Source organism: Pan paniscus, chromosome 9 (assembly GCF_029289425.2).
Source record: "Pan paniscus chromosome 9, NHGRI_mPanPan1-v2.0_pri, whole genome shotgun sequence".
NCBI classification, from domain to species: Eukaryota; Metazoa; Chordata; class Mammalia; order Primates; family Hominidae; genus Pan; species Pan paniscus.
The window spans coordinates 10,541,713-10,555,287 of record NC_073258.2 but is presented as its reverse complement, the minus strand read 5'-3'; the positions used below and the strand labels follow the sequence as shown (position 1 = coordinate 10,555,287).

The following is a 13,575-nucleotide window of genomic DNA, read 5'->3' as shown; positions in this document are numbered from 1 at the left end:
TGTAAACTCTTTGAGGCTAGACTTAGCCTATTTTGTTCACTGTGTTTGTATAGTAGGTACTAAGGAAATACTTATTGAATTAGAATACCTATTCTCTTTTTTTTTTTTTTTTTTTGAGATGGAGTCTCTCTCTGTCACCCAGGCTGCAGTGCTGTGGTGCAATCTCAGGTCACTGCAACCTCCACCTCCCAGGTTCAAGTGATTCTCCTGCCTCAGCCTCCTGAGTAGCTGGGACTACAGGCATGTGCCACCACGCCTGGCTAATTTTTGTATTTTTAGTAGAGACAAGGTTTCACCATGTTGGCCAGGCTTGACTCGAACTCCTGACCTCAGGTGATCTGCCCACCTTGGCCTCCCAAAGTGCTGGGATTACAGTCGTGAGCCACCGCACCTGGCCCCTATTCACTTTTGATATAAGCATTTGTATGTTTTTGTGGTAGAAGAGGAAATCATGACCATTCCTTTACTTCAGTTCCTGACCTCTATATACAGAGCCCACTGGACATATCTCATAGATACCTACCTTTAGCCTCATCATATGATAAATATCTATTGAATGAATGAATGTCCAAGATGGCATTCATCATCTATTCCCCAACTGAACCTATTCTACCTTTAATTTCCATCTCAGCAAATGGCTCCACCATCCACTTGGTTGCCCAAAGCAGAAATTAGATGTTATCCTTGATTGACCTTTTATTTTACTTCCCATATCTCATCAATCACCATGTCTTGTCATTTCTATTTAATTAATAAGTCTGTCTTGCTGCAAAAGACTGTAGGCTCCGTGAGGTCAGGGATTATTCTTCTTAGCTGTAGAGCTTAGCACAGGCACATAAAAGGCTCCAAAAAAGTATTAGATGAAGTAGAAGAGTGAGTGAGTGAGTGAGTGAGTGAGTGAGTGAGTGAGTGAGTGAGTGAATGAATGCCTATTTTTGATACAGGTCATAACTATCTCATGTGGTTTCTCTGATTTTGCCTCCTTTCGGTTTTCTTTCTGTTTTCCAAACTGATTATCTCTTTTGTTTTAATCCTTCAACGGGTCCCTTTTGATTTTGAAACAGCACAGAATCTTTAACGTAGCTTACATGGTCCTGAGTGACCTGGCCTTGTGTACCTCTCTTGCTTTATCTTTCTTCATCACTCTCTCTGTGGTCCGGCCACACCGACCACTTGCTGTTCCTCTAAAATACCTGTACCTTTTTGCCTCTGGACTTGGCATATACTTTTTCGTTTGCCTGGGTCCTCTCTCCCCCCACAACACACACTTATTTTGACTCTGAAGGCTTTTGAGGAGAAATGTCATGATTTGCTGTGCTTTAGAAAAATAACTCTTACAGTAATATATAGAGTGACTGCATACTAGAAGGCTATTGAAAAGGTTTCAGTAAATGGTAGTAAATAGGCCAGTGAGAGTGGAAAAGTGGGGGCAAGTTAAGGGGACCTAATGGAAGAAAGAAATCCCAGGCTGTATCAGGGTTCCTTGGTTGCAGGCAGCCAACTCTGGCTAGCAAAAAATTTGGAGTACGAGGAGGCAGAATTTATTGGAAGAATATGGGGTAGCTCATAATATCAAAGGAACAGCTGAACATGCAGGTTTCAGGAAGGGTGGTAACCAGAGCAGCTTTGGGCATTTAGGGAGCAGGAACAAAGGGAAAGTCTCCTCATGGACTGTTGCCTGGATGAATTTAATGTCAAAAGTATTCAGTTCAGGCTTCACTGTGTTCAAGGTCCAAAAGTACAGTTGGCCCAACTTGGGTCCTATATCTATCCCTGAATCAATCCCTGCAGCCAAGGGGATGGAATGTGATAATTAGCAGTGGGTCACATGGCCACCCTTGAAGGAGAGGTAGGGGATGGATGGCTCACGTTAATCTTTGCACTATGAATGGAAGAGGAGTTGGTTCCCCAAAAGAAAACTACTAACCAGATAAGAGTAATGGAGAAGAATAAATAAATAAAGATGCATTGGAGATTTACAGCCAAACTGGAAGGAAGATTATGGCATTAACTAAGATAAAATACAAAAGAAGGGAAAGTACATAAGGCTTTGGAGTTGAGATCATAAGTTCAGCACTGAGTGTGTCTGAGATGGCATCAGAACATCCATGTATAATATGAAACAGCAATAGGAAATTTGGTTCTTGAGGTCAGAGCAAAGGGCTCAGGTTTGGAAGTCATTGGCTGGGAGTGAGAGATGGAGAAAATCTCCATGGAGAAAGGTGAGATCACCAAATCTTTGAGGCATATCAGACTCTGCTGCAGTATCCTGAAATCTTTTACTGGTCTGAGTTCTGTTCTAACCATGAATGGTATTAACATCTGTTTAATTCTCTGTACTTAACTCTTGCATTTGGAACTTGATGATTCTGCTGGGCTTATAGAATTCAAAATTCTGGTGAGGCTGTTTCCCAACTGTGACCTTTTATTTTTCTATCATCTTAGAATCTTCCATACTCAGCCTCTTCTGGTCTTCCTGTTCATGCAGTTGCTCACAATCCTGAGCCAACTGGGACCTGGTTTCAAGAGGTGAATTTAAGGTTAACTTTAACATAGTTGCAAGGCCTCCAAGTGGAAATGCCCAGGAAATAACTGGAGTTGTGAGACAGGAATTTGTGTGAAAAGTCAAGATTAATAGTAGCATTAGGACATCTTTTCTGTAGAGGTGATGGTCTAATCTGTAATACTGGGTCAACTTCCTGAGGGCATGATTATAAGAATGGAGAAATGAGAGTCCTAGGATTGAGCCTTGGGAAAATTGTTTTGGGAGGTGGGTGGAAAAAAGTGAGCCAGGATCATAGATAAAAGGAATGTTTAAAGAAGTGGGAGAATACAAATGTCTCAATAGCTAAGGGAGGAGGAGGTTTCAAGCAGAGGATGGTCTATGGTATAGAGAAGTCAAGAAGAATGAAATGTGAGAAAAAGACCCTTGGACTTAGTAAAGTGAAAAATCACTTAGGAGTAAAAGTGTTTGCAACTTTTCATAAAATGGTAGAATGGAATCCAGAATTCAGGGAGGTGGAAGAAAATAATGGATGGTGAGGAAATGGGGATCAATCAAACTAACACGTAATTATTGAGCTCTTAACAGTGATCATGGCATTGTGTCTATACTGTTGTCAACTTAATTATTACTACCCTCTAGGAGTATCAAACCGAGTTGAGATGATAAGGAATCCATGAAAATATTCATTGCAATAAATTCAGAAGATGTCATAAGGTAGACCGTGATTAATGCGTAATGCATGATATGGACAATAAAAGTATACTTGTTTAGAGTGAAATGAGGATGCTTTGGTTTGGAGTTCTCTGGGAAAGCTCTTGTCTGTTCCTGCTTCCTGTAGTCTACCCATCCTCTTTTAGGATAAGGGCTTCTGATTTCCCATGACTTAGGAAACAGAATTAAGACTGTTTCATTCATTGAAGATCAGAATGCCCTGTGTACAGTCTGGAAAAGTAACATGTGCCGCCTGAAGAGACAAGAGTTTGTGATAAGCAGGTAAGCTCTTCTAGTCTGCCCCAGAAGCCTCACACAAAGTGGGTTGTTTTAACAGTAAGAAATAGGGGTTATGTGGGACACACGAGCAGTTGTGGAGAGTCAGGACTCCTGTACTGATGGGAAGAATAGAGCTATCAGAGGCCCTGTAAGTATAGGATTTTAGCTGAATGTGGAACAGACAGGCATCTTTAGTAGTTCATGGCTTTGAAGCTACTTGGTGTGGAAGAAGTGGAGCTTGTGGTGTTTTCGTTTTTCCTTTCACTGAGGTCTCTGGAATGTTCATTTTCCTCAGTTACTATCTTCATGTTGAAAGGAGAAATACTCTTTTCATTTTCCTTATTAGTCATTAAGGCTCAAGTTAGGCTGAGCAGAGAAATGAATGCAGGCTCAGAACTGGCTGTTAGAAAAATAGACGACCATCTCCACAGGCTAGTACATAGTACATCATTTTTCCTTTGTAAGTGTTGTATTAACTTGTGTCTGGGTTTTAAGAAGAAAATAAGTAGCCTCCATTAAATCCTGCTGCTAGATAAAACTGGTCTCAAAGCAGATAGTTATCAGTCTTCTAAGTAGGACCTTGTTTGCCTGTCAGTGTGATGCAGTGCTTTCCTCTAAAAGAAAACAATCAAACTGTTATCCTTGAGTCTCATGTTATTTTTGCAGATATTTGCCAGAACCACACAAGTAAGTTGGGATTCAAACCAGGTTTTCCAAAATGTGGAACTTGAGCACTGTGCTTCAAGAATTGCACAGAATGCAATCAGAAGCCTGGGTGGTTTTAGTTATAGTGCTTCATTAAGTGGCAGTATGAATATATAAACAATATTTCTCCTCTGTGGACCCCAGTTTCCTCAATTTCTCTAGTCTAGATGATTGAATTTTCAAAATTACCCACCTCTGAAATTTTAGAATATATCCTTATACCTGCACACATAAATTAAGCCTGGTGATTCTAGTAGCATAAATTTTCCCCGGTTGATGCTAATGGCCCAGAACGTTTTCCTTTGATGACCTTGCTTCAGAGAAAAGTGGCTTGTAGTAAATGGAGTAATGTGAGTAACAGTGAAATTGTCAGGCGATTAGAGAATCAGGGCATTGACATACACTGAAAAAACACTGAACTAAAAGCTGAGACATCTGGGGTCTGGTCCTAGTATTGACATTAACTAATTTCGGGACCTTGGGCAATCACTTGATCTATTCTGGGCTTTAGTTTTCCCATTTATAAAATCAAAGCATTGAACTAACATCTCTAGTTCCCAGCTATGCAGTTGGAGGATCAATTCCTAGAATAATTATCTGCTGCAATTGCACTTTCTATTCCAGTACCCAGACAGACCATAGTGATGTTTACGTCCATTGCCTAGGAGTATTTACCACTAAATGGTTGGATTGTCTGATATTTCTAAGCAGAGCACAGACTGTGACTTCTGACCAAGAGAAACGGTTGCTACATCAGCTCCGAGAAATCACCAGGGTCATGAAAGAAGGAAAATTCATTGACAGATTTTCTCCAGAGAAAGAAGCTGAGGAGGCCCCTTACATGGAGGACTGGGAAGGTAAACAGTGTCTTCTCATTTTTTTGTTAGCTGTCAGCCCAGAAAAGAGATCTTACAGATTTTTTAAAAATCAGCTTCATTATTGAGGTATAATATATAAACAGTAATATTAACCAGTTTTAAATGTACGGTTGGATGAGTTTTGACAAATATATAGAGTTTGTGTAATCACACCGTAATTTTGATAAAGAACATTTCCATTACCCCAGAAAGCTCCCCCTTTGTAGCTAATGCCCTTCTCCTGCCCCTGGCAACAACTGAAGTGCTTTCTGTGCCTTTAGTTTTGCCTTTTCTATGTAAGTGATCATACTGCATATACTCATTGGCTTCTTTGATTTAGCATAATACTTTTGACATGCATGTTTGTTATTGAGTGTATATGAAATTTTTTTCTTGCTGAGTAGTAGTCAGTTATATACTTATACCATAATTTGTTTGTCCATTCACCAGTTGAGGAGCGTTTGGGTTATTCCTAGCTTTGCACTCTTATGACTCAAGCAGCTATGAACTTTTGCATATGAGTCTCTGTTTGAACATATATTTGTATTTCTTTTGAGTCTATACCTAGGAGTGAGATTTTTGGGTTTAAGGTAATTGTATATTTAACTTTGTTTTTGTTTTTCAAGACAGTCTCACTTTGTCGCCCAGGCTGGAGTGCAGCAGAGCAATCTCAGCTCGCTGCAACCTCTACCTCCTGGGTTCAAGTGATTCTCCTGCCTCAGCCTCCCAAGTAGCTGAGATTGCAGGTGCCTGGCACCACACCTGAATAATTTTTGTATTTTTAGTAGAGATGGGGTTTCACCATGTTGGCCAGGCTGGTCTCAAACTCCTGACCTCAAATGATCTGCCTGCCTCAGCCCCTCAAAGTGCTGGGATTATAGGTGTGGGCCACCACGCCCGGCCACATGTTTAACTTTATTAGAAACTGTCAACCTGCTTTCCTAAGTAGGTCTACTTTTTCCCTTCCCACCAGCGGTGTATGGCAATTAAAGTTACTCCACATCCTTGGTAACACTTTGTCTTGTCAGTCTTTTTAATTTTATCCATTCTAGTGAGTGTAAAATGATACCTTAATTGTGACTTTAATTTACCTTTCTCCAATGACTAATGATGATGAACATTTTTTCATGTGCTTATTTGCCATCTGCATATCTTTGAAGTGTCTGTTCAAGTCGTTTGCCAATTTTTAAATTGGGTCGATTAGGTTCTTGTTGGGTTGCAAGAGTTCTGTATATATTCCGAGTACAAATTCTTTATCATTTCTGTATTTTGCAAATATTTTCTGTAGCTTGCCTTTATATTTTCTTAACAGCATCTTTCAAAGAGTAGAAGTTTTAAATTTTGATGAAGTCCAACTTACCATTTTTTTCTTTACGATTTACTTTTTTTTTTTTTTTTTGAGACAGAGTCTTGCTCTGTCACCCAGGCCGGAGTGCAGTGGTGCCATCTCGGCTCACTGTAAGCTCCACCTCCCAGGTTCACGCCATCTTCCTGCCTCAGCCTCCCTAGTAGCTGGGACTACAGGCGCCTGCCACCATGCCTGGCTAATTTTTTTGTATTTTTAGTAGAGACGGGGTTTCACCATGTTAGCCAGGATGGTCTCGATCTCCTGACCTTGTGATCCACCCACTTCGGCATCCCAAAGTGCTGGGATTACAGGTGTGAGCCGCCGTGCCCAGCCCATTTTTTATGTTCTGTTTAAGAAATATTTGGCTAACCCAAGGTTTCCCAACTCCCATGTTTTCTAGAAATTTTACAGTTTTAGCTTTTACATTTAGGCCTGTGATCTATTTTGAGTTAACCTTTATAGATGATCTGAGGTGTCAGGACTGAGGTTTATTTTTTTCCATATCAAATACCCAATTGTTCAGCTTCTTTTGTTCCATTTAATTAGCTTGACATTTGCTTGACAAACCAGTTGACCATGCGTGTGCTTGTCTCTTCTGGGGTCTATTCTGTTCCATTGATCTGTATGTCTCTACTTGTACCAATAGCACACGGTCCTTATTACTATGTCTTTATAGTAAGTCTTTATTTTGGGTAGTTCAAGTTGTTCAGATTTTTTTTCCCAAAATTATTTTGGCTATTTCCTTCACAATTTCAGATAAATTTACAATCAGTTTGTCAGTTTTTATGAAAAAGCCTGATGGGATTTTGATTGGTACTGCTTTGAATCTTTAGATCAATTTGGAAGAATCAATACTGTAAAGATATTGAATCTTCTGGTTCATGAACGTGTTATATCTCACCATTTATTTAGATCTTTTAAAAGTTCTCTCAGCAATGTGTTGTAGTTTCCAGTGTATAGGTCTTGCATATGTGAGGGATATTGGTCTGTGATTTTCTTTTCCTGTAATTTCTTTGGTTTTGATTTCAGGGTAATCCTGGCCTCATCAAATGCATTGGGATGTGTTCCTTTTTCTATTTTCTGGAAAAGTTTCATAGAGTTACTGTTATTTATTCCATAAAAGTTATGTGGAATTCTCCAGTGATATTATCTTGGTCTGGAGTTGCTTGCTTGCTTGCTTGCTTGCTTTCTCTTTTTCTTTTTCTTTCTTTCTTTCTTTTTTTTTTTCAGGGTCTTGCCCTGTTGCCCAGGCTGGAGTACAGTGGCACGTGATCATGGCTCACTGTTTGATCTCCTGGGCTCAAGCAACCCTCCCACCTCAGCCTCAGTAGCTGAGCCTACAGGCATGCACTACCATGCCTGGCTAATTTTTTAATTTTTCAATTTTTTAAATTTAAAAAATTAGCCAGGCGTGGTGGTGCATGCCTGTAGGCCCAGCTACTCATGCCTGGTCTTGAACTCCTGCTCTTAAGCAATCTTCTGGTCTTGGCCTCCAAAATGCTGGGATTATAGGCATGAGCCACTGTGCCCAGTTGGCCTGGAGTTTTATTTGTGGGAAGATGTCTATGAATTTAATGTATTTTATGGATATAGTGCTATTCGATCATTCACTTCTTGAGTGAACTTTTGATAGTTTGTATCTTTCAAGGAATTTACATAGTTCATCCATATTGTCAACTTTATTGTTAGTATAAAGTTGTTGATAATATAGTCTAATTATCCATTTAATATACGTAAGATCTGTAGGGTGCACCCTCTTCTATTCTTGATCCTGGTAATTTGTTTCTTTTCCTGATCAAGCTGCCCAGAGGTTTATCATCCTTGTTGATCTTTTCAGAGAACTGTAATTTGGTTTCTTTTTGTTTGTTTGTTTCTTATTTCATTGACTTGTGTTTCTTTCTTTCTGGTACTTCTGGTTTAATTTGCCTTTCTCTAGTTTCTCAAGGTGGAAGCTTAGACCCATGATCTATATTTTTGGCCATTATTTTATTAATGATCTGTGTCTTTGTGTCTCTCTTTTATTTCCTTCTCGCTCTCCAGTTGCATATATGTTTGATATTGCCCCACAGGTCATGTGAGTTCTGTTCACTTTTTTTTTTCTTACCATGCTTAGTTTTGAATAGTTTTTCTTGCTATGTCTTCAGGTTTATTGATGTCTTCTTCTACTGTATCTAACCCACTGTTAATCTTATTCAGTGTTTTTTAATTTCAGACATTATCATCTCTAGAAGTTTCATTTGGGTCTTTTTTATGTCTCATTTATTCATATTTTACTCTCTTAAATGTATGAGTCATATCTGTAATAGCTTTCTTGACTGTTTTAATTGCTAATTTCATCATCCATGCCATTTCTGGGAATGTTTCTGTTGACTAATTTTTCTCCTGGTAATGGGTCCTAATTTCCCTTTTTTTTTTTTTTTTTGCATACCTGGTAGGTTTTGATTGGATGATGGATATTACAAATTTTGCATTGTTAGGTGCTGGATTTTGTTTTAGTACTTTAAATAGTGTTGGATTTATTAGGTTAGCATGTAGGTTAGTAGAAAACAGTTGAATCCTTTAAAGCTTTAACATTTTTTAGTTTGGGTCCAGAACAGCCTTTATTCTAGGGCTAATTATTTAGTTATATGCTTATACCATAATTTGTCCATTCACCAGTTGAGGAACATTTGGGTTGTTCCTAGCTTTGCACTCTTATGACTCAAGTAGCTATGAACTTTTGCATATGAGTCTTTGTGAATATTTATAGCAGCTTAATTTCAATAGCCAAGAACTGGAAACAACCCATATGTCTTTTAGGAGGTGAATAAACTGTGGTACATATATATATATATATATATATATATACACATATACATATACATATATACATATACACTGTGATACACACTTAGCAATAAAAAGGAATGAACTATATATACAACAACCTAGATGAATTTCCAGAGAATTATGCTGAGTAGGGGGAAAAAACTAATTCCCAAAGGTTACATACTATATGATTCCATTTATAATTGACGTGGCAATATTATAGAAATAGAGGACTGATTAGTTGTTGCTAGGAGTTAAGAGGGGAATAGGAGTAGGGAAGAGTGAGTGTGCCATGAAAGGGCAACATAAGGGGTCCTTGTGGTGATGGAAAATGTTCTGTATACTGACTATATCAATATTAATATCCTGGTTGTTATATTGTAGTACAGTTTTGCTAGATGTTGCCTTTGGGAGAAACTGGATAAAGGGTACATGGGATTTCTGTATTACTAGTAGTAGTATTTTTTAAAGGGATAGAGTCTTAACCATGTTGCCCATGCTGGGACTCAGGCGATCCTCCCACCTCAGCCTCCTGAGTAGCTGGGACTCCAGGTGCATGCCACTGTGCCTGGCTTGTATTATTTCTTCTATGCTGCCTGTGAATCTATAATTATCTCAAAATAAAAAAGGTTAATTTTTTTAAAAGCAACACAAATTCTAAGGGAAAAGATTGTGTAGCTTAAATACATAAAACTTTTATCTTCTGCAGATCAGAGAGTATCACACAGTTTAAAAGACAAGAATAAACTGGAAAAATATTTATAACAAATATGATTGAAAAAAGTTATTATTATTATTTTTTTTGAGACAGAGGCTTGCTTGCTTTGTTGCCCAAGTTGGAGTGCTGTAGCTTGATATCTGCTCCCTGCAACCTCTGCCTCCTGGGTTCAAATGATTCTGTGCCTCAGCCTCCCAAATAGCTGGGACTACAGTCATGTGCCACCATGCCCAGCTAATTTTTTTAGTTTTAGTAGAGACACGGTTTTGCCATGTTGACCAGGCTGGTCTTGAACTCCTGGCCTCAAGGGATCTGCCCACCGCAACCTCCCAAAGTGCTGGGATTACAGACGTGAGCCACTGCGCCTGGCGGATATATTTAATATATTAAAAAGTTCTAGAACAAATTTAGAAAACACTGATATCCTTACAGATAAGCAGTTCACAAAGAGAAAAAATGCAACCAGCTATGAAACATTTTAAAGTATTTTAATCTCACAAGTAATTAATGAAATGAAATTCAGTTTTTCCTCCAAATTGCAATTTTCGTTGTTCCCCCTCTACCTACCTTTTAGGTTTTGTTGAAATTATATGGAATTTTAACTACAAGTGATATTAATTTTTAAAGATATTAACCTTTTCTGTTTTAAGTGTCATTTCTTAACAGCAGCATTAAATTCCTAGGCCACATTATCAATACTTATTTTATGTTGATAATTCTTACAGATTTCATTCTTAACCACTGTCTCATATATAGCATCATCTTTCTTGAATTTAAATTTTGACTAATTTTTGTATTTGTCAAGAATACCTTTATATTTTTCCCATATAGTATTGTGTACTGAATACTTGGATATCTGTACATATTTTCCACCTGTACACAAATTGTTTGGCTGGGTATAAAATCGTTGATTATGCTATTTTCCCTAAAAAGTTTGAAAATATTGCTTCATTCTCTACTTTAATTTGATATTGAAAATGAGAAATCTTATCCTGGTCTGCTTCTTTTTCTCAATAGGTTACCTGTTTTTAGTTAGGTAGCTTGTTTTTTTTCTGTCTGGAAATTTGTTTTATTTTCTTTCTTTTTTTTTTTAAATTATATTTGGGGTATTGGTGTCTTTTTTATTATTATACTTTAAGTTCTAGGGTACATGTGTACAACGTGCAGGTTTGTTACATAGGTATACATGTGCCATGTTGGTTTGCTCCACCCATCAACTCATCATTTACATTAGGTATTTCTCCTAATGCTATCCCTCTCCTAGCCCTCCATCCTCCGACAGGTCCCGGTGTATGATGTTCCTCACCCTGTGTCCAAGTGATCTCATTGTTCAGTTCCCACCTATGAGTGTTTGGTTTTTTGTCCTTGTGATAGTTTACTGAGAATGATGGTTTCCAGCTTCATCCATGTCCCTCCAAGGGACATGAACTCATCATTTTTTATGGATGCATAGTATTCCATGGTGTATATATGCCACATTTTCTTAATCTAGTCTATCATTGATGGACATTTGGGTTGGTTCCAAGTCTTTGCTATTGTGAATAGTGCCGAAATAAATGTACGTGTGCATGTGTCTTTATAGTAGCATGATTTATAATCCTTTGGGTATATACCCAGTAATGGGATTGCCGGGTCAAATGGTAATTCCAGTTCTAGATCCTTGAAGAATTGCCACACTGTCTTCCACAATGGTTGAACTAATTTGCACTCCCACCAACAGTGTAAAAGCGTTCCTATTTCTCCACATCCTCTCTAGCATCTGTTATTTCCTTACTTTTTAATGATCGCCATTCTAACTAGCGTGAGATGGTATCTCATTGTGGTTTTGATTTGCATTTCTCTGATGGCCAGTGATGAGCATTTTTTCATATGTCTGTTGGCTGCATACATGTCTTCTTTTGAGAAGTGTCTGTTCATAATCCTTTGCCCACTTTTTGATGGGGTTGTTTGTTCTTTTCTTATAAATTTGAGTTTTTTGAGGATTCTAGATATTAGCCCTTTGTCAGATGGGTAGATTGCAAAAATTTTCTCCCATTCTGTAGGTTGCCTGTTCACTCTGATGGTAGTTTCTTTTGCTGTGCAGAAGCTCTTTAGTTTAATTAGATCCTATTTGTCTATTTTGGCTTTTGTTGCCATTGCTTTTGGTGTCTTAGTCATGAAGTCCTTGCCTATGCCTATGTCCTGAATGGTAATGCCTAGGTTTTCTTCTAGGGTTTTTATGGTTTTAGGTCTAACATTTAAGTATTTAATCCATCTTGAATTAATTTTTATATAAGGTGTAAGGAAGGGATCCAGTTTCAGCTTTCTACATATGGCTAGCCAGTTTTCCCAGCACCATTTATTAAATAGGGAATGCTTTCCCCATTTCTTGTTTTTGTCAGGTTTGTCAAAGATCAGATAGTTGTAGATGTGTGGTGTTATTTCTGAGGCCTCTGTTCTGTTCCATTGGTCTATATCTCTATTTTGGTACCAGTACCATGCTGTTTTGGTTACTGTAGCCTTGTAGTATAGTTTGAAGTCAGGTAGCATGATGCCTCCAGCTTTTAAAAATCTGAATTTGGTTGGATAATCTGCACGTGTCTGAGCGTGTATGAATGTGTGGATTTTTCATAGTATTTTTGCCAAGCATTTAGCGAGTCCTTCCCATCTGAAGACTCAAGGCTTTCTTCAGCTAAAGGGTATTTTCTTTTATAATCTCTTTGATTATTGTTCCCATTTACCTTATTTTGTTCTCTCATTCTAGAATTCCAGTAATTCTGAGATTGGATATTGTTGATAGTTTGCCATGTAGCTTATCTTTTTTCCTCATAATTTCCATTTCTTTATCATTTTATCTTTGTGCTGGGAGAATTCCTCAACTTGGACTTTTAATATACTAATTTGGTTTTCAGCCATGTCCATTTCAATCTGCTATTTTTTCTTTTTTTTTTTTTTGAGATGGAGTCTCACTCTGTCTCCCAGGCTAGAGTGCAATGGTGTGATCTCAGCTCACTGCAACCTTCGCTGCCTGGGTTCAAGTGATTCTCATGCTTCAGCCTCCTAAGTAGCTGGGACTACAGGTGCCCGCCATCACTCCTGGCTAATTTTTTTTGTATTTTTAGTAGAGACAGGGTTTTGCCATGTTGGTCAGGCTGGTCTCGAACTCTTGACCTCAGGTGATCCAACTGCCTAAACCTCCCAAAGTGTTAGGATTACAGGCGTGAGCCACTGCGCCCAGCCCAATCTGCTGTTTTCTTGCCTGAGCATTAATCTTTTTTTTTTTTTTTTTTTTTTTTTTTACAATTATGGCTTTCTATTCAATAGCTCCTTTTTATTTCTTGTTTGCTACCTTTTTAAATTGAAGCCTGGCTAGGTTTTATCAGTGCAGTATCTTCTTGAATATTATTAGGAATATCAATCATAAATTGGTTGATGTTAACGCCTTTATCTCCTGCACTAACTATTTTATTAGAGACTATTGGCATTGTTTGTTTTGGTTAGTTTTGGTCCCTCATTTGGAACTGCTGGTTTCCTCATAGGAGCAGTGAATTTTTGTTGCTTGCTTATATTTTTAATGATGGTCTTTTTTTTTTTTTTTTTGAGATGGAATCTTGCTCTGTCATGCCCAGGCTTGAGTGCAGTGGCAGGGTCTTGGCTCACTACA

At 38.2% G+C, this 13,575-nt stretch overlaps 1 protein-coding gene across 9 annotated transcripts in view; it reads left to right on the top strand.

Moving 5' to 3' along the window:
- Positions 1-13,575, top strand: part of RIC3 (RIC3 acetylcholine receptor chaperone) — a 77,165-nt gene that overhangs the window by 38,321 nt on the left and 25,269 nt on the right. For 4 of the 9 annotated variants that reach the window (XR_010113328.1, XR_010113327.1, XM_063608086.1 and 1 more), the window contains one exon: positions 4,910-5,058. The exons of 3 other annotated variants lie outside the window; for them this stretch is intronic. Coding sequence is in view for 3 of the 6 variants with exons in the window: in XM_063608086.1 (XP_063464156.1) it covers positions 4,910-5,058 (149 nt within the window). In the remaining 3 variants the exon portion in view is untranslated. The remainder of the gene's footprint in view (positions 1-4,909; positions 5,059-13,575) is intronic. 2 more of the 9 variants (XR_010113329.1, XM_063608087.1) reach the window with 1 other exon arrangement.